At 36.3% G+C, this 24,600-nt stretch overlaps 1 protein-coding gene across 1 annotated transcript in view; it reads right to left on the minus strand.

Moving 5' to 3' along the window:
* Window positions 1-24,600, minus strand: part of LOC141445604 (protein O-mannosyl-transferase TMTC1-like) — a 308,979-nt gene that overhangs the window by 173,870 nt on the left and 110,509 nt on the right. The window contains 1 exon segment of the mRNA XM_074111447.1: window positions 12,407-12,830. Within this exon segment, the coding sequence (XP_073967548.1) occupies window positions 12,407-12,699 (293 nt within the window). The 5' untranslated portion in view covers window positions 12,700-12,830.

The following is a 24,600-nucleotide window of genomic DNA, read 5'->3' on the forward strand; positions in this document are numbered from 1 at the left end:
ACCAACCAAAAGTTGGAAAACCCCCGACTTTGTCACTTCAAAGTTCAATATCTCAAAAACGGCTGAACCGATTTTGATAAAACATGTTTAAGAACCATCGTTATTTTTTTTCTTTTAAATAAAAAAACCGATGCAAATCGGTCTACCCGTTTAAGAGGTACGGTGCCACAGACAGACACACAGGCAAATACATACACAGACACACTTAGCGGTCAAACTTATTACACACCTCTTTTTGCGTCGGGGGTTAAAAAAACTAAAAGCGGTTGAAACACTAGTAGAACTATCCAACCGTAACTTAGGTCCAAACACTAACTCACAAAACTTAACCTACTAACATCAGAAAATACCTCAGAAGTCATTACCATCCATAACCTTTTCAAGGAGGCGTTTCACACGTCATAGAATGATTTGTGAGGGTAGGCCTATGTAAATCGACCGGCGGGATAAAATAAAAGTTCGGCCCGATTGAGTCGTCGAGCCTTTTTCTGTTCATTTCTCAATTCAACTCGTAGTTTCGTGCTTTTATAGCTTACTTATGTTTGAATAAGTTTTTGGTAAAAATGTCATTTTTAATACTAACTTTTTATGCTGACTGAATTTTTTGTTTACTATTTTTTATCGTCACCCAAACTACATTTGCGTACCAAATTTCAAGACGATGCCATTAACCGTTGAAGAGTTCCGTCCTGTGGAGACGATCTTTGCCGGACTACCAGAATGTCACTACCAGATTATAGTATTGTCACGCAATTTACGATTTAAGATTTGATTACAGACAGACAGACAACGGGACAGGTGAAACTGAATAAAAGCTTTTAAAAAGCCGTGATGGCTTAGTAGTTTGACCTATATTTCTTTCTCAAGCAGAGGGCTGTGGGGTCGAACCCTGGCTCGCACTTTTGAGTTTTTGGAATTAATGTGCGAAATTAACCACGAGCTTTACGGTGTAGGAAAACGTCATGAGGAAACCTTTATACACCGGCGAAAAAAATGAATGGTGGGTGTTAAGTTCCCGATTAGCTTTGGGCCCTCGTGGAAACAACGGACCAAGGCCTTTTACTCTGAGAGGAAGCCTGTGTCCAGCAGTGGATACGTCCAATTTGTTGTTAATTGTAGTGTGTCCATACTTTGATCTATGTTCAAAGAGTACCGCGTCAAAGCTGTGACTACATTTTGGATAAAAAAATTCGATGAAATGAATTTGCAGGGGCGTTTAATTTGAACAAATACAACAAACTCCTTAAATAATTGAAGATACTTTGTATATTATAGTTGTAATTAAGGTGAAATGCATAATAACCAAGAGTATCAATTTTGAATACACTTACTTTGTCAGCCAATTTCACTAAAAATCATTTTTTATTCCACCGGTGATAAGTACTCCTTTTGAATTATTCATGTTGGGGAAATTTAACTCAACTGTCGTGTGGCAACATGCAACTTTGACTAAAAAAAGGAGCTAGGTGACGTACATTTGGACTAAAAAGTTTGGTCAGTCTTTGTACGTATCCGTTTTAATTCATTTCAATTCATTTATTGCTTGAAATCAATGTCAGTTCAGACGTTATTACTACAATATAGTCCATTGTTTCGCCTCCATAGGCATGCAACATACATTAAGATATATATTTAACATATATTTCACTTGTCAAGAACCAGTGGACATAACAGTAACGCAACAATCGAGATTGACAAATATGATAGACATATTTCATGTCAAATAGCTAATAATACCCTTATCCTTTTGATCCTATTGAAGGTTACCCTAAAGGAGCCGTCTAAAGTAGCTCACAAATGCTTATGGTCACTTTTAAGTACAAAAGCCGCAGACCATGTCGTCGACATAACTATCACGGTGGGTCGGTGACTGGTGTGTAAGAACTAAATGCTAGTGAACTCGTGATTTAAAACTCTTTAAACTAAGTAGGGCGAGTGCAAATTGGAATCATTACCGGTCGTAGTGAATAACGCTGGAAGGTAATGAGAAACGTAATTTACTGTGCCTCCTGCACTTGCAGTGTTAGGTAGAAGTTATTTTTAGAACAAAATGAATATACTTAATAAATTTTAGTCTTATTCAGTAATTGGATATTAATGTGGCTGAATTAATCAATTTAAATGAGCATTATCATAAAATATTCGGTTTTTTAAAAGTAATTTGTACTTCGAGATGGTTAACTTATTAAACATGTTATTGTAGTATTAAATCATGTATTTTTGGGCCACTATCACAGTTTTTTTAGGAGCTACAGAGTTACAATGATAGAAAACAAGACTTTGTTCACCTCAATGTACAATGCAAATTGTTTTCAAATTAATGAGATATTACAGGCTGCAAAAGTTGTTCAAAATGCAGTCTTACCTTTGTCACATTACATTATAAACATCGGCCGGAAACATTTATCGATTTCGATTGAAAATTGGTGACAAACTTTTAGTGTAATATAAACATTAAATTACATAGGCTATAACTGGATTCCATGATGACGTGAAATTATATCAAAATGTGTCGATTTATCGAAAGATACATTTGAAAGTCTTTGGATTAAAATGTTTTTAAAGTGTTTTTCATTAACCAATAGAAACGCTTCATTTACACATCCTCGCACAGCACATCTCTGGTGGAAACAGCTGAGCGGAGCGAGGCGAGGTAAATGAATCGTTTCTATTGGTTAATGAAAAGCCTATTCCTCGCGCGAAACACATCCTCGCACATTATAGGTGGAAACGCTGCTTTATTGTCAGTATTGTAAGGTCAGAAGATGCGAGACAGATCAAAACAAAACCAAGTGCAACTTATGTACTTTAAAAAATCACGTGTTTATTGCTCTAATGTGATACCTACACCCCACTCTAGTCTACTCATAACTAAGGCGTAGCAATATGGCCGCAACGTTGAAGTAATTTTAGCAATATTAAAGGCAAGAACAAGTCCCGAGTATGTTAAAAATTGAAACATCACTAGAAAATTGCAAAAGTTTAAAAGGGTTATACCTAGCATGAGCTTTAGCACTACTGTTCATTGGCAATTTCGTACAATTTACTGTACTAATGGGCAAATTCGTGAAGAAGAGATCTCTACACAAAACTTTTAGCACTTTATACTTTAAATTCATTGCACAACCGTTTGGCGGGGGACGGAAATGAGGTGCACAATAAAACAGTGTCGGCTGACAGTCATCAGTGATTTACCGCCGCTGATATTATTCAGAGGCCGCGGAACGAGTCATTACCGCGTTGTCATTACCCAGCCTTAAATAATTCAGTAATTTTATTTGTTGAAGCGTTACTGGGGGATTTTCGGGGATGAAAAGGAAATGACTGTTTCACATTTGTTGTTTGTAAGTGGCAAAATATGAATTATTTTTTAATTAAAGGTTTATAACATCACACGTATACCGGGTAATATTTCCTATCATGACGCTAGCAGATATTGTTTCCGAATATCGGGACCTCATTAAATGATCGTGGTTCAGATATTCCGTAGAAAATGGTTTCATTTATGTTAGATAATCTGGCCTATTCAGGTTCAATTTAAGTGGCCATTTACTTGGCAAAAGTGCATTATTATGACCCGCTTTCATTACTTTGGTATCGCTAAGTGTAATCGTGGCACAAAGCATGTAATGCCAAGTTTCAAGTCGATCCAACCAAAAATGGTGAGTTACATTCAGTTACAAAATTTGAGCTAAACACTCGTTGGTCATAAACATAATGTTATCAAAGCTATAATTGTTTTTCACCCATCTAGTTTGATACTTATTGATATTTTTTTTAAAAAGCCATGTCATTTAAAACAAAATCAGGAATTCTAAAACTGATTTCTTCATTAGACGAAGTGTTTGAGCATTTTCATTTATAATTACAGCAGACGAGTTAAGCAGAACTTCATCGGCTACTTAACGTTGTCTATTTTCTAAGTAAAATCCTTTAGATACAGAATTCTGGGAAGAACTGTTATTCTAGATCGTTATCACGCTTGTTTTGTTAGATCAGTTATTAAAAGGTGGATCAAAGTATTTCGCTCAAGGACTAAGTAAAATAAATTTAGAGTTAAAACATAAATTGAGTCAAAGTAAAAGAAAATCTAAACACTTACAATCATTTTGCAAAATATCACTTAATCATGTTTATGTCTGTCTGTCCGTCCGTCCGCTTTGCTCAGGGACTATCAATGCTAGTAAGCTGTAATTTTGCACGAATATATACGTAAACTATGCCCACAAAATGGTACAATAAAAAATAAACTTTTTTTAGAGTACCTCCCTAGACATAAAGTGGGGGTGATTTTTTTTCTCATCTAACCTTGTAGTGTGGGGTATCGTTGGATAGATCTTTTAAAATAAGAGGGTTGCTAAAACGATTTTTCGATTCAGTTAATTTTTTGCAAAATATTCAACTTTAAAGTGCAAATTTTCATTAAAATCGAACGTCCTCCCGCCTCTTTAAAATCTAAACCAGTGGGTGGAAAAAATTGAAAAAATCACGATGGTAGTAAGTATATCAAACTTACAAGGAAAACTATAACGGTTTTCTTGGGAATTATTAGTAGTTTAAGAGTAAATAGCAGTCTGAGGTATAAAATATAACTAAACTTGGAATATTCGGTACTAAATACGAAATCCTTAGAAAAATACTTAATTTTTTCGTAATGGCTACGAAACCCTATTTTGTGTGTGTTAGCCGGTTTTTTGAAAAATACTTTTATCTCATTAAGTTACCTAAAAACTAAAGCAAACTATGTTAACTAAAGCAACCGAGTAAATATATTTGCATTTACATACACAGTACACACATAATATCTCGCTCCAGGCAGTAAATAGCGAATAACTAAATACTTGTTAGTTGTTTAATGAGGTGCAATTAAGTGTTAAGTAAGGATTTATGTGCCGCTACGTAATAATTAAAACTGAGCCTCAAATTATGCGGCGGTTTCGTGACCTTTTTGTGTTACGTTGGACAAAATTTGAAGTAATGCTTCAAGAATATAATTGGGTTGTGTAATTATTTTTACAAAGAGCTTGGAGAAATTAGTGTCCGAGTCAAATTATAAAGGACATTTAAATTCTGGTTAACAGTTTAAAAATACCTCCGGTAAAAACTCATTATAGTCTGAAACGACTATAAAACCCGACAAAGGTGGTTTATGGGAAACAGCAGTCAAAAAAGCAAAAAAGAGATAATGTTGGTCAAATCGCAGCCCAACCCCGGATATCTCATTCAATAAGAATCCTTTACAAAACATTCCATGATACGGTTTGGACAGCTGTACAAAAATATCGTTACTCCCATACAAAATACTATCGTTTGCAAAAGCAACAATATCAAATATGAGAAATATCAGCGAACCGTCACAAAGAAATCACTATGTCAGGATATGAGTTTCAATATGGCCTCCTTTTGCGGATTCACGACCGTTGAATTGGTTTTGTATCCCCTTTTTTACTATACATCTAATATCAAAAGGGGGAACGCTCATACAAATTTTACTTTGCAGTTCGATTGAGCATTACTATGCAATTTTCAACTTTAGAGATATTAACTTAGAGGTGGTGAGGTCTTGTTGAGCTGTGCAGTTTTTGCGCCATAGTTTTCTCAGCAATGAAGAGAGAAATGGGACGTGTGATATGTAGATTCTGACATTGCCGATGTTATTATAAGGTGTTACTGGTTGTGTCGACAAATCGATTTGTCGTCGGGTCTCCGCTCGAGACATCCCGATATTGTACAAACTCGGCATTTTTCGACGCAAGTCAAGCATGAAGAGGTACAAAGGAAGAGCTTGTTACAGGTTGCTTCAGTGAACTAGTAACAATAATACTTGTGGGAGTATTTATAGAAAAAAAAAACAATAAATTAAAAAAAAAAAACCCGACTGCCTTAAAAAATACTAAAAAGAAGAAAAAAAGTCTAGTGGGCTAGAACTTGCGTCATAATCCAATGACGTATCATTTATCAAAATCAGTTCAGCCGTTGAGTAGTTACGAGAGGACATAGAAATAGACATACATACATACGGGTCAAAGACCTTCTTCGCAGTCAGGTAATAAGCTGCAAAGACACTGGGGAACTTAAAAAGGGCGTTTCCTACAAGATTGTATGCGGACGAAGTGTGTAGCCAATCTAAAATCAGTTTTCTATTGTGAATCAAGCAGAGGATCGTGGGTTTAAGACCCCGGCTCGCACCTCTGAGTTTTTCGAAATTCATGTTCGGAATTACATTTGAAATTTACCACGAGCTTTACGGTGAAGGGAAACATCGTGAGGAAACCTGCACAAACCTGCGAAGCAATTCAATGGTGTTTGTGAAGTTCCCAATCCACACTGGGCCCGCGAGGGAACTACTGCACAAGCCCTCTCATTCTGAGGGGAGGCCTGTGCCCTGCAGTGGGACGTATATAGGCTGGGATGATGATGATGAACTTGAATTACTTTTAGCAGTTGTGTACAAACTGTTTTGAAGGAAAAAATATGTTTTTTTGTCCTAGTTAGGTAAGTACCTATTTTATTTTGAAAACCATACTTAGTTAACTGATAAGTTTACAATTTTTTCTTTAATCGTCATTTTTATAATTTTTTACATCTATACATAACTAGCTTTTGCCCGCGACTTCGTCCGCGTGGAATAGTAACTTTGGAAAGTATTTAATTTATTTAGGGTACCTATTCTGCCAATAATAGCACATAGAAACTTTTACGGTTTACTGAAAATAACCTATTTTAATACATTGCTTTATATATCTAAACTATTTTTTTTTGTTCTTCCATTCTTTGGTAAAACATAAGTATTCTACCCTGCCAACACAAAAGGACTAATTCTTTATAGCCACGGTCATGAAATAAATGAAAAAAAAAACTTTATAGTGAGCTCTTGACATCTTACGTCCTGTATTGTAAGTTAGGAGGGTAGGATTATAATTAAGACGGCATTCTTACTAAGCATTGCTACACATATTTCTATACTTATAGTAAATTTGTTTGGAATTCCTTACGAACTTTCATCCCCATATTTTCAAGTAGGTATGAAAAATGACGAAATTTGAAAAGAGCCGGAACAAATGTTTTTTAGGGTTCCGTACCTCAAAAGGAAAAAAATTGAACTCTTATAGGATGACTTTGCTGTCCGTCTGTCTGTAAACGTGCGGAGTATTTATCGAGTTGAAATTAAAACCCTAAACTCAAAAAAAGTTATAGGGTACTTTCGGCTGTCCTAGAAACTTGAAATTTTGTATAAAGGAAGCTCTTATAGCAAATTTTATTCCCTTTATAGCAAAATAAGTAAGAAAAATCTGAAAATCATAATTTTTCATGTCTGACTGTCTATGTTAATAAGCCATGTAAAATGACCCCACATTGCGTACATTTTGCTTATGAGCTTGGCTCTGCTAACACTTGATATTCATAAATACCTATGCACGGAACCTTGACGCGCGAGTTCGAGTCGATTTTAACCGGTTTTAAGAAGAAGAATTAAAAAAAACGCTCGAACAATTATTTATCTCTTATCACGTGCCCAAATACCAAGTTTCATAAAGAAACATGGATTTATCTTCGATAATGACGACCTTCCATATGAGCTTTCATCCCCTATTTCATCCCCTCACAGGTTGAATTTTCAAAAAAGCTAAAACACATATCGACTTATTTCTTATTAAGTGCCTAAATGCCAAGTTTCATGGTTTTATTTCCAACAGCGACGAACTTCCACCATATAAACTTTCACCCCCTATTTCAACCCTTAAATCCTTTTTTTCGCGATAAAAGATAGCCTATGTTCTTTCCCATGGTCTATTCTATCTCTGTACCAAATTTCATCCAAATCGGTTCAGCGGTTTTTGCGTGAAAGCGTAACAGACAGACAGACAGACAGACAGAGTTACTTTCGCATTTATAATATTAGTATGGATAGTATGGATTAAGTGCCTAAATGCCAAGTTTCATGGTTTTATTTCCAACAGCGACGAACTTCCACCATATAAACTTTCACCCCCTATTTCAACCCCTTAAAGCCTTTTTTTCGCGATAAAAGATAGCCTATGTTCTTTCCCATGGTCTATTCTATCTCTGTACCAAATTTCATCCAAATCGGTTCAGCGGTTTTTGCGTGAAAGCGTAACAGACAGACAGACAGACAGAGTTACTTTCGCATTTATAATATTAATAAGTATGGATTTAATAACAACAACTAGAATTTTAATTACACGTAAATTAAATAAAATAATAATAAGAAGACAAAGAAAACTTACCTAAGAAACCTAAACTAAATATATCTATATGTTACTATAAAAATAAAAATTATAAAAAGAACACCCCGTCCAAAAGATCTGCCTGTGGCAGAGTTTCCATGATGCTGGCCTTTTTTTTTCCTTGTTTTTATTATATTTTCTAATTCACGACCTAAGGGCAAGGTCTCAAAGTCCTAAGAAACTGGCTCACGCATTATCTACGTAGGTACTCGTATTATAAAGAAAGAAAGAATGAAAGAAAGAAGACATTTATTCACTTACACATTATAACGTGTGGACTCCACGGAAAACCGGCGTTACTTTCACCACGTAACTTAGTTTTATCGTTAGTTTTAGTGTTTGGTCTTTTAACTGTACGAGTAAGTGTAAGTGGTACTGATGTAACTAAAATAAATCTTTCTCTTTCTTTCTTGTCTTTCTAAGCAACCAAGTTAAAACCAAAGAAACGATTTAGCAAATATTAAGCGTGATTTGCATTTGGTTAAGACCGAACGAACGTGCGAACAAATGTTTATTAACGGTTTTTAAAGAAAATAAAAGTCAATCACACATAATTATTGCAGTAGACACATTAACTGATATAAGTATTAAGAACAGTTCTAACAGACCACATTTATTTTTATTCAATTTAGGAATAATCGAGAAAAAGTAACAAAAATGCAACGTTGCCAGCTCAGCAGGTACGCTCTTAACACACACATAATTATACACACAAACATCACGCCTGTATTCCCAAATGGGGTAGGCAGAGCCGCTACTAGCAATTTTAGGTTTAAGTTTGACAAAAACGGTACAATAGTGATAGTTTGCTAGCCTGTCGCCTACGGTATACCTTAATCTATATCCTTTGTCCGACTTTGTACGACATCCACGGAAGAAATGGAGAGGTGAAATTCTAACCCGAGACCACACGGGTAAGGGGTCATTGAGTTAAAACTGTCAAAGCTCCAGTTAAGCTAAATTTACTATGCTACTTACTTTTAACTAAATTAAGTATTTAGAGTAAATTTCGGCTTGAAAAAGTTTATTTAATTAGAAAGTAGAATTGATTTAAAGTTGGTTATTTTTTATAGCGGATGGCCGTTGGGGCCGAAAAGTTCTCGAGTGGAGGCCGCGGATCGGCAAGCGCAGCGTAGGACATCCACCAACAAGATGGACGGATGACCTGGTTAAAGCCGCGGGGTTCGCGGTGGATGCAGGCCGCTGTCAACCGAAGCAATTGGAGGTCTGTGGGGGAGGCCTATGTCCACAGTGGACGTCCTACGGCTGAGATGAGGATGATGATTTTTATAGTAAATTGACGCAACTTACGCTAAAGTGTTGTTCTGCTTCTCAATGAACTGAGGGGCGAATTAGCTAAGGGTCTGTCTACCGTTGAAATAATCTATCGACGGTTCATCTTGCCTTCAATCTTGTTACCATACCAAGACCCGCATCTCAACTTAGTTCCAATGTGTCGCTAAGTAATAACATTTTCTCCGTAACCTTATTTCATTCTGTCAATTTCATACCTGTGACAGTCAAACTTGATGCAGCGAGGCTCGACCCGGAAGTAGGTCAGCCGGAGACAATGGCCGTGATATGATAAACGTCACGGAGATGAGTGGATGGAAATGAAAAATGCGGGAAATTAAAAGGACGGGAATGATAGATGACGGAACTGTAATGACAGTGTTACTTCACTGTTGGTTTTATTATATCATTATTAAATTTGTGTTTTTTGGGGATCGTTTAATGTGCTAAATTCATCATCATCATATGAGCCGTAGGACGTCCACTTTGAAAATAGGCCTCCCCCATGTACTTGGTGTAATACTGAACTGTAATATACTGGGTGTGGTAAGTAATACGAGCAAAAAATTCAAACATAGATCGTCCTCGTCAAACTGAACAACATTAGTTCAGCGGTTTTTAAAAATAACGGGGTCTTTGAATTTTCCTTTTTTTCACACAAATTAAATACTGCTATCAATGTACGCCATCCTGGAATACAACTGACGTCGGCCTGTGACGCTACAAACATCAAGCATTTCGTTTTACAATGCTTTTTCGAATAAACTTAAAAGTGTAATAAAAATCAAAAAACTAACTATTTTTAAAAGTAGCTTAACTAATGTTGTTCAGTTTGAGGAGTATGATCTATGTTTTAATTATTTGATAATATTACAGGCCACACCCGGTATAGTCCTCCACATCGTTTTCGATAACGGAGACCCTGACTAAAACAATATATTTACTATATGAAAACGTCTACTCTGTCATAACGTCCACTCTACCAAAGGGTCCAGTCCACTGATACGTCAATATTAACATAAAATACTTTTTATCCCGATATTCCATTCCGGGACTGAGTCGTCAACATGACAAAATGTCCAATGGACGTATTGTTTAATGGTCATAAAGTACGAGTATCAAAACGTTCAAATGTCAAAATGTATAAAACGAAATTGCCAATAATGCCATTGTTAATATGTATGCGAGTCAGAATTTGTATATGACAAAATGTCCAAATCATTAGTCTTGAAATTATGGACAGTTGTTCTTAACACAACCTCAGTGAAGACCACGATATACATTTTGGGAAATTCCAGGGGAGTATTATAAAATTCCGGAATGTCTATTGCAACTACCAGCTCGAATAGTTTACGCGTGCGAAGCCGCGGGTAAACGCTAGTAGTAATATATAATATGTATACGGATATTACTTTTAAGGTCTTGAAAAAACTAACAACAAAGTCATTCTTTTTTTGAGTTACAGAACCCTATTACATAGTTGCTAAGGATTACTCAGATTAAAATATTCGTAGCAAGAAAAGTTTCGTTAAGAAGCCAATTATTATGGCTTACCCCTCGATTTGCGTAAATTGACTTTCTAAGATAAGGGCTTACGAAAAATTACGTAGTCAAATTCTGGCCGGTTTTAAATATAATTCCAAAGATATTGAACACTGTTGTTAGAGCTCCATTACTCCATACCTCGTATATACTAGGCTACCACGCCTCATGGTCACAGAGTACTTACCTAGAAACGAAAATCAGTAGTCACAAAACCAAATTAAGCCACACATAACTTTCAAAGTTATACATGTATCTCAGCCTGACAAAGCATATCGTCAAAATGTCAAAACCGATTAACTTTCTCAGTATTAAACCCTCCAAATACTCAAGCTTCATTTCATCGCCTTTACAGTTCTTTCAAAGTCGAGCTTCCCTTTGATATTTTCAAACCGATGAGAACGAAGCATATGTCTCATTTTCCAAGCACAAAAAACGTTCAAACGGCGGAAATGATGCCATGATGAATTAACCCCTATTCGCACCAAGTCGAGTTGCTTCGTTCTTCCCTTTTACTCTGAAGAGATGATTCTTTGGAGTGAGAAAGATGGTTGGAAAGAATTGTGTTTTTAGGTCGATAGCGAATTGCGCAAGGGGGAAAAGGCTTTCTGATCGATCGCGGTTTTGTCATAGTAATTTATGGTCTTACGCGTTGAACATGGTTACTATAATTAGTGACGGTTGCCATGATCTCACTATTAGGATTCTCTTTCATGATTTTAATTAAGTTTAATTATATGCGGGACTTCCTGTAATTACGATCGGCGGTGTGTGTAAGAGATTCAATGGGCTGTATTGTGAATATGCTCGCAATATTATCAAAGCTTTTGTGGAAAGGTTCGGAGGACCTTTTTTACAAACTTGGTAATTATTTACAATTTCAAACGCGTATTTTTAGCAGCAAATTTGACATAGTAAATATTATTTAGTCAGAGATTCCTTCTGCAGGCTTGTTGGTATAATAATAGCAAAAGAAAAACCACTAAAATAGTAAAGAAGAAAATTTATATCATATTTAAAGGTTATTTATTATTCTCTTCTTCATTTTTTCAAAAGCAAAATAAAATATTTTTTTTTCAGAAGGAGGAGCACTGCTTATGCTACAGCACAGGTTATCCTGCTTGTAAAAGGTGTTTTCGACATAAATAAATATCTAATATTAATAAATCACAGACAAATAATACTATTTGAAAGTGGTGAAGTAGTCTGTCATCTTTTTGAAATGCATTGTATCTTGCTGTAGTTTGGTATCCGAATCATGATGAAAGTCCCTGAAATCACAAATAACATATGGCACCACTAAAACTACTTCAGAAACTCACCTAAAACTTAGCGTCGTTAGAGGCCGATACGACTTGTGGCTCGCGGGATCCGACATCGGCGTGCCCCAGAAGTCATTCTTAAACACCGCGAGCACCTCATTGCCACCGTTAACATCCCCATTCGTCACTATGGCGGGGATATCGTCGTGAACGAACTCTCCGCTGAGCGCGTTAGCATAAGTCACCCCTGCTACTAAGGCCACCAAACTGTATATAGCCCAATCGTTCTCACACAGTGTTCTAAATGTCTTTGGGTTCTCTTCACGGACCGGCGGTAGTGGGCGACGACGCATTTTTGATTACATTTGCGCTTTTGTTTGTTCGTTTCGCACTTGTTTTTGCGTTTTTAGGAACACTTGCACTGTTTTGTTTTGTTTTCACTTGTTTGTTAGTCGTCACTTGTTTTAGTAGTCAACTAAGCGGTCTATTAAGATAAACGTTGTGTAAATATGAAAGGAGAAACAATTGCAATGTAATTTTGTGAAGTTAAAATTCGCGTAATCACGTTTCTTGGATACTGTCTCGACATAATAGTACATTACTGCAGAGGCCATGAAGTAAGGGATTGATGGACGAGTTTGGGGTAGACGGTGAGTCGTAGCAAAACAAGTCCAGCAATCCCTGTTCTGGCCGAGGATTGTATAGTGATCTTCTCAAACAATATGAGGAAATATTAAAATTAAAATAACTACTAGGTAATCAAGTAAATAATAGTTTACGCCTTTTATATTTTGTAAAACTTGCTTTTCGAAAAAGCTATTCGAGCACATGTTTTTTTTTAATGTCGCAACTATGCTTACAGAGTCTAGATTGGTGGTTGGCTGTTTGTATTTTTTCCTTTATCAGTTAAATGTTAGTAAACAAATTTAATAAAATAGAGCAACGGACATAAATGGATTTCATACATTCCTTATGTGGCCTAGGCCATGAAGTACCTAATGTAGGGAGCCATAAATTAACGCATACATTTCCGAGCATGTTTGAGAAAACAAGTTTTTGGCTGAAGTAAAATTTTTAGCAACAGTTCTTTTAATGATGGCGGATTATTGAATTGTCATTAGAACTTTAGTTATTATTGTTACTTAATAAAAATCAATCATTGAACGATCACCAACGTCCTTGGTTTAGGTGTTTTAATCAAATAAGGCGTTTATTTATCATTATCATCATCATCATTATATTTGATCCCTTAACTTTTAACATCCTAAGTAACGTTCATGAGTAGTCTCATCGATGATTCGCAACATAATAATATAACCATAAAAAAACATTTTTAATACAAGATTTTTTTGCTGGCTGTACTTGCATTGTCACCCAAACTAAATTTACATATCAACAAGTCGATGCTATTAACCGTTGAAGGGTTGCGTCCTGCGGAAACGATCCTGGCTGGACTACCAAGATGTCACTACTAGATTATTGTATTTTCACGCGATTTACATAATAATTCTAAATTTCAAGTCAATCTGACTACTGAAAGTTGGTCAAATTTAACTTGTAAGATTTGATTACAAACAGACAGAATAAAGATAAACTCTTAATAAAAGCGTTACAATAGAATGAGTAACACAAATATCAACCGACGAAAAATCGTAGACTTACTTATTTCACAAACGAATCACATTACAATCTTGAGTACTATTGAGTTTATCCCAAAATCTTGTACAAATAATTATCGCCTTGGACATTCAATATCAATTTAGTATTGATCAGTAATTAAACTAAATCTGCGTATTAATATAATTGGAAAGTGTAACAAAATCTCACAAACTGTGTCCTGATTTGATCGATGGCGCACCAGTTTACCCGGTATCATAAACTACGTTTATGTTTTTGAAATAATCATGTATGTTAGGAAGAACATATCGTCCCCTTACAACCAGAATCGCTTATCTGCATGAAATGTAGTTTCGAGAAAAACGCATTTAAAGGTTTGCATGCTCTAAAAACCTATAAAAACTAGTTATACTAAAAGCATCTCTGTGTTTATATTTAGATAATTTATCCCTTAATAGGATAGCGCTATGTTATTTACTCTATACTTGCGCTGAGTAGCTTAAAATAGGGCTTTTCTTCAAAAGGTAATGCAGATAAGCGATTTTGCCTGTAGACACGTTTTTTTTTTATCTTCCAAACTAGCAAGTTTACGCAGATATATTGGATAAACTATCATTTTAAGTCCAAAATTGAAGCATTTTTCGCCGAATACAGTGTTAAAATGCTTACAAGTTTTATACAATTTAAGTTTTTAGTTAAGTCTCAGCGCAAATAAGAGGTATTGGCTGTACACAAATCGGAATTTACCTCTTAAGCGCGCTTAATAGTGCAAAATATTTCTAAGATATTTTGGCTCTAGGCTTTTTTTCTGTTTTTCTAGCTTATATGCAATGTAGCATTATTCTGTTTTGTTTTTATCATTCAAAGACATATAACTTGTATTTTTCGAAAGAGTTCCATCAATCTATTTCAACAAATAGGTACCAAATAGCCCCAAAATATAAATAAATGAAAACTAGCGAGCTAGTCTTAAATATAGTATTATATTTGTAGTAGATGTGAGATATATTACGTTATTCCTTTAATGTCATATGTGCTGCTTAATACATTTAATGATAGAACTTTTGATTACATGCATACAACAAAAAACATATTTTAATCAAACATTTTAATAAAAAGGCACTTAGCGTCTCAAGGCTCAAAGTAACCACTGAAACAGTCATGGAAAAAGAACCGTAATGGTAATAACCATCAGCCATCTTCATCAAAACGATAACGAGCATGGATATTCAGGTTTCGATGAACTAAATAGAAAAACATAGGTATAACCAGATCCAGCAGACCGTCGAAATAAACCGCGAGTGTCATTTAGATACCTACTAAGTATTTACTACTTCGTATCGTAGGTACGTCGTATCAATGAATAGCTTATCACGGCATAAAACATTTACGTTGTCACACATTTTCATTGTTCTTGTATAGGTAATATTTTTATCAATTACGACATGTCGTCTGACTTTTTGAGTTTTGATACCAGGCCTGTAACTTTGCAAACCAACCGTCGAACAAGACAAGGCAACAGAAAATTGAATCCAAACTCTGTTGAACCTCTTTCAGTAGAGGAATTTAAACTACCTGCATTAAAAAGCTATACACTAATCCACTGCCAATAAGCGCAGCTAAAAAAATGAAGATTTAATTACTTTTTACAAAAAAAATGTTATACCGGAGATTCACCATGGCTGGTTGCACTGGCCTGTGATGAATACGTTATTGAGCGTGTGCCGGACGTAGTCACAGCTGAGACAAGCAGTGATGAAAAATAACCTTAATGGTAATAATCATCAGTCTTCTTCTTCATCACTGCTTGTCTCGGTTGTGGCTACTCAAACCAGCCATGGATAATTAATATTACCTAAGCCAAGAACAATGAAAATGTGTGACTACGTAAATTTTTTATGCCGTGATAAGCTTTTCATTGATACGACGTACCTACGATACGAAGTAGTAAATAAGTAGGTTATCTAAATGACAATCACGGTTCATTCTGACGGTCTGCTGGATCTGGTTATAATGTTTTTCTATTTAGTTCATCGAAACCTGAATATCCATGCTCCTTATCGTCACCTGAAAGAAAAACACTGTTAAATTACGGAATCGCTGTTATACATAGATCTGTTCACTCACGAAGGCGCGCCCCTCCACAGCTAATTATTAATGTACACGAGTAAACCTCGTAAGTACTTACACATTGTCTTAGTCTTAGTGTGCGTGACTGACGGTACGCTTGCGACTGAAGCCATAAGGACAAGTTCGAGCTACGCACACATAGACTTGTCGTACGGATACGTTTACAATTACAATTCTTATAGAATGTGGAGGGGCAGACTTTCGTTAGTGAACAGATCTATAATTACCTAAATAAGTTTTAACAAATTACTTATTCTATTCTTATTAATCGTGCTTTCAAGCGTGTTCGAACCGACTAAGCTAGCCTACACGAAGTGCACACTACTTTACAATACAGCGCGAAACGTCTAAGCGATACTTAAGCGATTTTGGCTGTAGCGCTTCTTATGGTCGAAGCAAACATTGTTACAAGCAATATCGCCTATATTATATTTAGTTTGTTTTCGCTGTTGCAATAATTGAAATATAAAGTAATGCTGAACAGGCAAAACCTACTAAAATTATTTTAGCACTTTTAGGCAGTACTCAAATTGCATTTTTATTGAAATCTTAACATTCCAAAATCGCTTGTTTGACATTAAAATATTTTTGCTGTTGTAAAATAAAAAAAATGCTGTTTAACCGACGCGTAGTTGTTTTTGGTTGTTGATTTTCTTAAAAATCGGCTTTAAGTGAGCTTAAGAAAAACGTAACTCGGTATTGGAGTATCGTACAGTAAAACGGGTTTCAACAGCATGTAGATCTTGGAAAGTACATTGTAACGATATATTTAACTCAGTTTTGCCCAAAAGTGACTTTAAGCGATTCTGGTTGTAAGGGGACGATATGTGATTTTCCCACTAACGTCGATAAGCCAAAGGCTACTAGAAACACAGGGATGCTTAAAGTTCCATCTTACAGACTGGCTAAAACCAAAAACTATTTTCTGGGAAATTGCATACGTTTTTATAATAAAATTCCAAAAAATATTATAAATGAAACGGATACAAAATTCAGATCTATTGTCAAGAAGACATTAATATCAAAGGCGTATTATAAAGTTAATGATTATAATATTATGGACAGGGATATTTGGAAATAATTCCGATCCGCATTAGCGATCCCTTTAAATAGCGAACCTACAGGGTTAAAAATAAAGTTGTGTTAAATACTTGTGATGTATACATGTCATTTAATAATATTGTAAATCTGTTTAAAAAATATATATACCTCGTTGAGTTTTTCCGAACCGGTGGTTGTTTTTTTTTTGACATTCATAAGTGCTTGTTGTAGCCTAAATTGAATAAAGATATTTTGACTTTGACTTTGACTTTGACTGTCGTAATATTACGCGGATGAAATTCGGGCATCCTGCAAAACCACGTGCAAAACAATTTAGTACTCTGTTTGCAACAGTAAATTATACAGTGGCCAGTCTGATGGATAGGGCGCATAAATCAACGGGGTCAGCCTCTGATGTCATATTCATGAGCCGGATAAACGGTCCGGGCAAAAAGCCGCGTATTCTTCGGAACGGGTAGTTATAACGATAATTCGGAGCCGATTAAGCATTACAGGCATGTTATAGGACCCTGCCCGTGAGCGGGTCAGCGGTTTCATATTATGTGGATAAGCTAACGCGTTCGCGAAACGCGTATAATTTGGGATAGCATTTAGACGCGGCTTTGCTTCCTTAAATCATTAGATATAAGATAAATGGGGGGGATGGGGTGCAGGTGGTAGGACCTTGTGCAAGGTCCGCCCGGATTGCTACCACCATCTTGCTCGCTAATCCTGCCGTGAAGCAGCAGTGCTTGCACTGTTGTGTTTCGGCGTGGAGAGTAAGACAGCCGGTGTAATTACTGGCACTTGAGGTATCCCATCTTAGGCCTCTAGGTTGGCAATGCATCTGCAATACCCCTGGTGTTGCAGATTTTTATGGGCGGTGGTTATCTCTTACCATCAGGAGACCCACTTGCTAGTTTGCCATCCAGTCGAATATAAAAAAACTATTCATTTCAAATGTATTTTTGCACATGAATTCAGAGGTGCGAGTTCGGATCTGAAACCACGATCCTCTGTTTGCGAGGCCACAGATACGTCGAACTACTAGGTTACTACTATCTTTTTAGTTTTTTATTCTTAATAAAATGGATAAGCTATACGAGTATGTTATAATATATATTAAGTATGTTATACTAAATCTAACTAAGTCCGCACCTGGCAGTACTGTAGGAGTATACTGAGAGGGGTGTCGGCTGAAAAACAGCGCTGTTTGACGTCGCTCCTCGTGGCCGGCGCCAGCAGCATATGCTGACGCCGACGCCTATTGTCACAATGAGGGCTATCGTTTTTTGTCTCACTAGATGGCGAACTGTCGCGTCAGGTTTTTAAGTATGGCTTTCAAAGTCTGTTATTACGGGCGTGAAAACAAAGTTTAGATTAAAATCATATTTAATACACCTTAAAACCGTACCATAAAAATATCGAGCATGCAACAGCATAGTCCCCGTTTTGTTCGGAAAAAGGGAAGACAAAGGTTTCCGAAAGACAAAACTGTCTCAAAACACAGACACTCATTGCCCCGGAACGCAAATTTGCCATAATTAATTTCAGATATTGCAAAATATTCACAAAATTATTCTAATTATAAATAGACCCGCGTAGCTCACCCAAAAACTATGACATTTCGGAGACCTCACGCTACACTAGCGCCTCTAGTGGCGAATTCATACGCGATAGCCCTCATTATAAGCTTTCATTTCGTATGAAATCTTATTTAATGTGTTTTGTGACAATAAATGTTTTTTATTTATTTCTTTATAATACCTAGTTCTAGTGACAATTCAAGTACCATCAGAAAATCTGCTTGTGTGCTTTTTTAGCCAGAAACTTACTGAAACAGGTTCAAGGGATTAGTTAAATTCATTCCGCACCTGCCATCCATTAGGGATCCGTTTGCAAATCTAAATATCTGTTACCTTTATTTTAACTTATCTGTTAACTTTCTAGGAAAATTATTTTCAATTTAATCAATTGAGCAGTTTTTAAGTTTATGTAAAAAATGATTTATAAGGCAAAGTTAAGTTAAAGCAAGGTCGGGAACTACGGAACCCTACCCTGAGCACGGCCCGCCATGCTCTTACGGTTTTAATTGTGTGTCTAACAGTATTCGACGTATGTAGTCACCAGTGTTAATATCAAAAAATGCAAAAATATCTGACACGTCCTTCCGGCCCTAGAAATAGAGTCCCATCAGATGTTTATGCACGCTTGTTGTATCAGATATTGGCGCTGGTGACTGTACTTAACACGCGCTTGATCGACGACTAAGACAAGTTATGCGCAGTGTACTTAAAGTAGTCCACGCGCGAGAAGCCAGTGGCATGTCTACTTTTTTTATTTATATCCTAGTAGATATTTTTAGATATTTAAACAACCGCTCTTATAACTATTATTTAAATTCTGAACCCTTCTCGCTCGGGCTTTCGCGCACTTCTTTTTTCTTTCACTCGGAGTCAGACGGCCGTTTTATGTTCTAAAGCTCGAGACCTGAAACAAAGAGAGAGCTTTTAATTAATGTAAAAAGTACCGGCAAAATGCAGGAGGCCACTTAACCAGCGGAAACAGCCTGGGAACTTGTTAAGTGTATTTTTAAGGGGAAAACAGTGGTCCGAAAAAGGATACCGTGAATTCGAAAATACAGCTGGTTTTAGCACGACTGTCATGTTTTTTATGCAAGCTGTAGTCTGCAACTTTGCTTGTGTGCTGCGGGAACTTTGCGCTTACCATAAAAAAAAATCAGGAAAGTAGTTTCAATTGCGGTTTAGTAGCAGGAATGTTCCAGATTTTTTATTTTATTTTTTATTTTTTTATTCGATTGGATGGCAAACGAGCAAGTGGGTCTCCTGATGGTAAGAGATCACCACCGCCCATAAACACCTGCAACACCAGGGGTATTGCAGATGCGTTGCCAACCTAGAGGCCTAAGATGGGATACCTCAAGTGCCAGTAATTTCACCGGCTGTCTTTCTCCACGCCGAAACACAACAGTGCAAGCACTGCTGCTTCACGGCAGGATTAGCGAGCAAGATGGTGGTAGCAATCCGGGCGGATCCTGCACAATGTTCCAGATATTGCCTTTTCATGCAAAAACACGAAGTTTGCCCCAATTGACCTAGTTCCAAACGAATCAAAGCTAGTATTAGGATTTACTTATTTAAATATATCACAGACAGTACGTATTTAAACAGAATATAAATCTAGATAGAACTATAGGCAATAAAAAAGTACTTGAACTAAACCCACAATAAACATCCAAAAATCGTGTCCAAACATTCATAGTTTTCACAAAAAATCTGACTCTAGCAGAGATCACACTCGGACCTCAACTTTTCTAGTCAGGTGCTGTAACCACTACGCTATCTGGTCGTCAAAAGTATAAAATCTAGAGCAAAAATACGTATAACAAACTAGCTCAGCGACATAGACAGTCGCAGTTATTATACCAATAAAGACAAATACAACAAAGGTCTCTACGGGCATGGCAATAAATATGTCATAATATTAGGTAATAATTGCACATTTACATTGCAAATGAGATTCGAATTCCTGCCCCAACGCTGCATGGAAATCAGCTTTACACTTTTGAACTTTGTGACATTAACATAGGTATTTAACAAACAAAGTTATTTAGGTATCTTAGTGTAAAGTACCTAACTTATCGTAGTTTAAGATTTGATTGAGCGCAACGCCAACAAACTGTCTCATAGTTTGGCGAACATTTTAAATAAATAAAAAAAGTATTTTCGCCAAGGAAAACATCCAAAGCACACATTGTTATTGTACAAACCGATCTCACGAGATCGCGCTAATTTTATACCGTTTATGCAAAACGCCTCAAAGAACGGTACATCCCCCGACCCAGTTCCGTAAATTGTTTTTTAAAACGTCGATTATCAAGATAAAGTTCAAAGTTTGTGAAAAATTTCCCCAAGGAAGAAAAGTTGCGCCCCCCGGGAGCTGTAATATGCCGTAGCATTGCCGGATGTCGGAACATAACGTCTTACTTGGAATTTGCGGGATTCCACACTTTATTTATTGAATGTCTGTACATTTTACTTTTTTTCCGAGTGCTAGGATCTACTGCTACATCAGGATCGCTTTCACCTTACTAGTAATTCTGCCACCAAGTAGCGGTTGCGCTGTTGAGTTTTGACGATGGCAGGAAAGCCCGGAGTACACATTTTTTTATTCAATTTATTTTTATTCTCACTTCCAGCATAGTCACAAGTTAAATACCTATATAATGCACTAGTCAGTTCATCTCGGTTACGCAAGGTGTTAATCAAGTAACCTAAAACCTGGAAGCAGTTTGCTCAGAATTGAGTGTAGAAGGTACACTAGAATGTATTTTTTCAAATCCAGAAATTACGAATGCATCATACACCAATTTAATATTTTATCGAGCTTGCATACAATTTAGATAATTTAATACTGGTCGTTTTTGTCATATGAGTGTAGAGTTAGAAAATAAGAATTACTACAAGAAGATAATTTTAATAGCTCTTTCCTCGGTCAACGTATTGGCATTGCCATACAACGAGGAAATGCAGCCAGCCTTATGGGCACCCTGCACAATAGCAGCGACTTGGGTGATATTTGTAATTAATTTTAATATGATAGAAAACAAAATAAATAAAAACTACATAAATATACCTAACTATAAAAAGAAAACACCATCTAAGAGGCCCTCCTGCGGCATACACCCCATTACACTGGCGGCATTACCTCTCTGTACAGTCAGAGAAATGCGCTGGGAGAGGTAAGCGCCAGCTCTGGGGTCTCCTGAGGTCTCTATCAGCCGGGACGACAAGGCCCCCATGAAGGCCCTCATGTCAGCCGACCAGGGACCCATTGCCTCCACTGCGATTAATTATAGATTTTTAGGATTAAAGTATTTTAATTTTAGTTCTATTATTATTTATTTTTGTTAATCATTGTGTATATTGCGTGTTACCTATTTATTAAATATAATAAGCAATCTAATTAGGATTTACGAAAGAAGATAATCTTTTTGAATATATAAAAATGTATCCCTATTTCCCTTGGTCACAGCATCACGCGTGAACGGCTGGACCGATTTTGCTAATTCTTTTTTTGTGGTGTTTGCTATTGTCAGGAGAAGGTTCTTATAAAAGAAGAAGCCGCGGGCACCAGCTTTAAAAATACTCGTTATAATGTAATTTTGAATATGAATAGATTCTTAAAGACAGCAGTCTGGTGAAACCTTCTACTTTCAGAGGCCATAGGTCAATCCAAGCCTAGGCTACCATCGTTGTCGTACCTATATCAGTGGCGATGCGTCTATAGAACTCGATTTCCACCGGCTTGCCCAATATTTACAAAATAGGACAACAGAACGTTCAGGATTTGTGAAAGAAGTAAGCGATTTTGCTTCGGCTTTACCATGGAAATATCTCACACTTCGTCACTGGTACCTACCTATCCAGTTTTAATAGAAATCTTTTTAGTAATCTAGTAAAAAATAAATCCCGTTCAAGCATTGTCAACGTGGAAAAATGTATGTACCTTTACGTCCTTCGGGAGTTCTTCCTCAAACTCATGATGATGATGGTTTATTGTAATTTATTCTTGTTTACTTACAACTAAATTTATTTTATTTCTCACATTTATTTACACGTGAATAAGTTTAGTATATTTATTTATCATTCCGTGAGTCACAGACCGTTCTGACCACAGACCTAATATCGAGATAGACGAAAAGAGCGCTTAAAACTGTATGAGAACCTAGCGTGTCGAATTTTTCGTACCTACGATGAAGTCACGAGCGAGATTTAGTGATGGGAAATCAAGACCGTACGGTAACGATTCAAAGGCGCGCAGAAACGATTCAAAGGTGTGCCGCCGCGACTCGAACGGCGGCTTTTTCAAAGCGCATCGCGCATTCGGTCGGAGAAAACTTTGACCGTGGATCAAACTTTTTACACGCAAGGTATCTGTCTGTCTGTATCTCGATACAGGTCTGTGGTTCTGACAGAATATCAGCACTGCAGGCGTCTAACACCTCAGCATTGTGCTGTCAGCGGCTGTTTCACTTTTGCGGGGACACACAAAATCGTGTGTTTTTACTTTTGTATTTCTTTTTTGTTTTATTTGTGTTTGCTGCTTTTTTTTGTTTTGATTTGTTGTATTTGTGTGTCTTTGTGAATGTGAAATGTCTTCTTTATATAAAGCTTGATTGACGAAATTACAGTCAGCAATTTACCCTTGTATTCTTCGTGTTAATAAGTTTATGTTCCCGTTCTCGTCGGATGTAGCAGAATGAACAGCCGCGTAATCAACTCCACGCATTGATTGGAAACTATTAGTTGCTGTCCACAAAACTTGGGCCCAATCAATCATAATGTAATCCAATATTTGTCCAACGTGCGCCAACTAAGTCCCCCATGATTGATGCCGACAAATGACACGTGTTTGTGGCAGTTGGCGATTTGTTTGGACAAACGTTGGTCGTTATTGTATTGATTGATTGTTTTTGGAGTAGTTTTTGTTCTGTTTTTGGAATTATAGAGGAGTAATAGTTGTTGATAGTTCCTTGAAAACTTGTCAGGTAATAATTACAGAGGCTTTTGATGATCAAAGTTTTAATCCTACTTATATTATAATTGTGAAAGTTTGTGAGTATGTGTGTGTGTATATATGTTTTTTACTCTTTCCCGCTAAAACAGTTTCACAGTTTTGGATGAAACTTGGTACTCAGACAGCTGGATATCTGGAATAATTAATACCTAGACTAGTTTCTATCTATCTATATTTTATAATACAGTATGTATCAGAACGAAAGGCAAAGAAAGAGACCCATTAATGTTTAGACCACAAATATGATTATGATGCCTGGCTTATGGAAATTTAGCATCTTTTTGTGGTAGTGATAAAATAAAAAAGTAAACCATTATTTTATAACCTCCTGTATTATTTACAATCTTATCAATAACAACTAATAAAATTACATAAATGTTAGCTGATAATGTTATACCTAAAATGCGTCCTGCACGACTCTAGAACCCGGTTGGTTGTGAAAATGGTCGTCAGGTTGAGATTGAGCAAATAAGAAAAAGCAACTAAAGGTTAATAAAAAGTATGTTATTATAACACATACTCCACTTTACTATCAACCAGGTATCAGCTTTGCCTTTCGTTCTATTACTTACTGTATACTAATATAAGTTTGTGAATTTTACAATTTTACCTGTGAAAATGACAGAAAAGTTATATTAATTATGTACAGTCGGACAAACTGATTGAGTGTAACTATTATAGTACTGTCAATGGAACTAGTGAACACACCCTTCTGATAAGCAATTTCAATATCATTTCCTTGACAAAAGTATAGGATGTCAACATGACAAGTTTATCACGAAGGTTCCACCGCAACATGGCTCTGTTTATTCGACTGTATAAAAGAATATGATTAGTCAAAAAACTTAATTTGCAAATAGTTTGTA

Source organism: Choristoneura fumiferana, chromosome 2 (assembly GCF_025370935.1).
Source record: "Choristoneura fumiferana chromosome 2, NRCan_CFum_1, whole genome shotgun sequence".
Lineage (NCBI taxonomy): Eukaryota > Metazoa > Arthropoda > Insecta > Lepidoptera > Tortricidae > Choristoneura > Choristoneura fumiferana.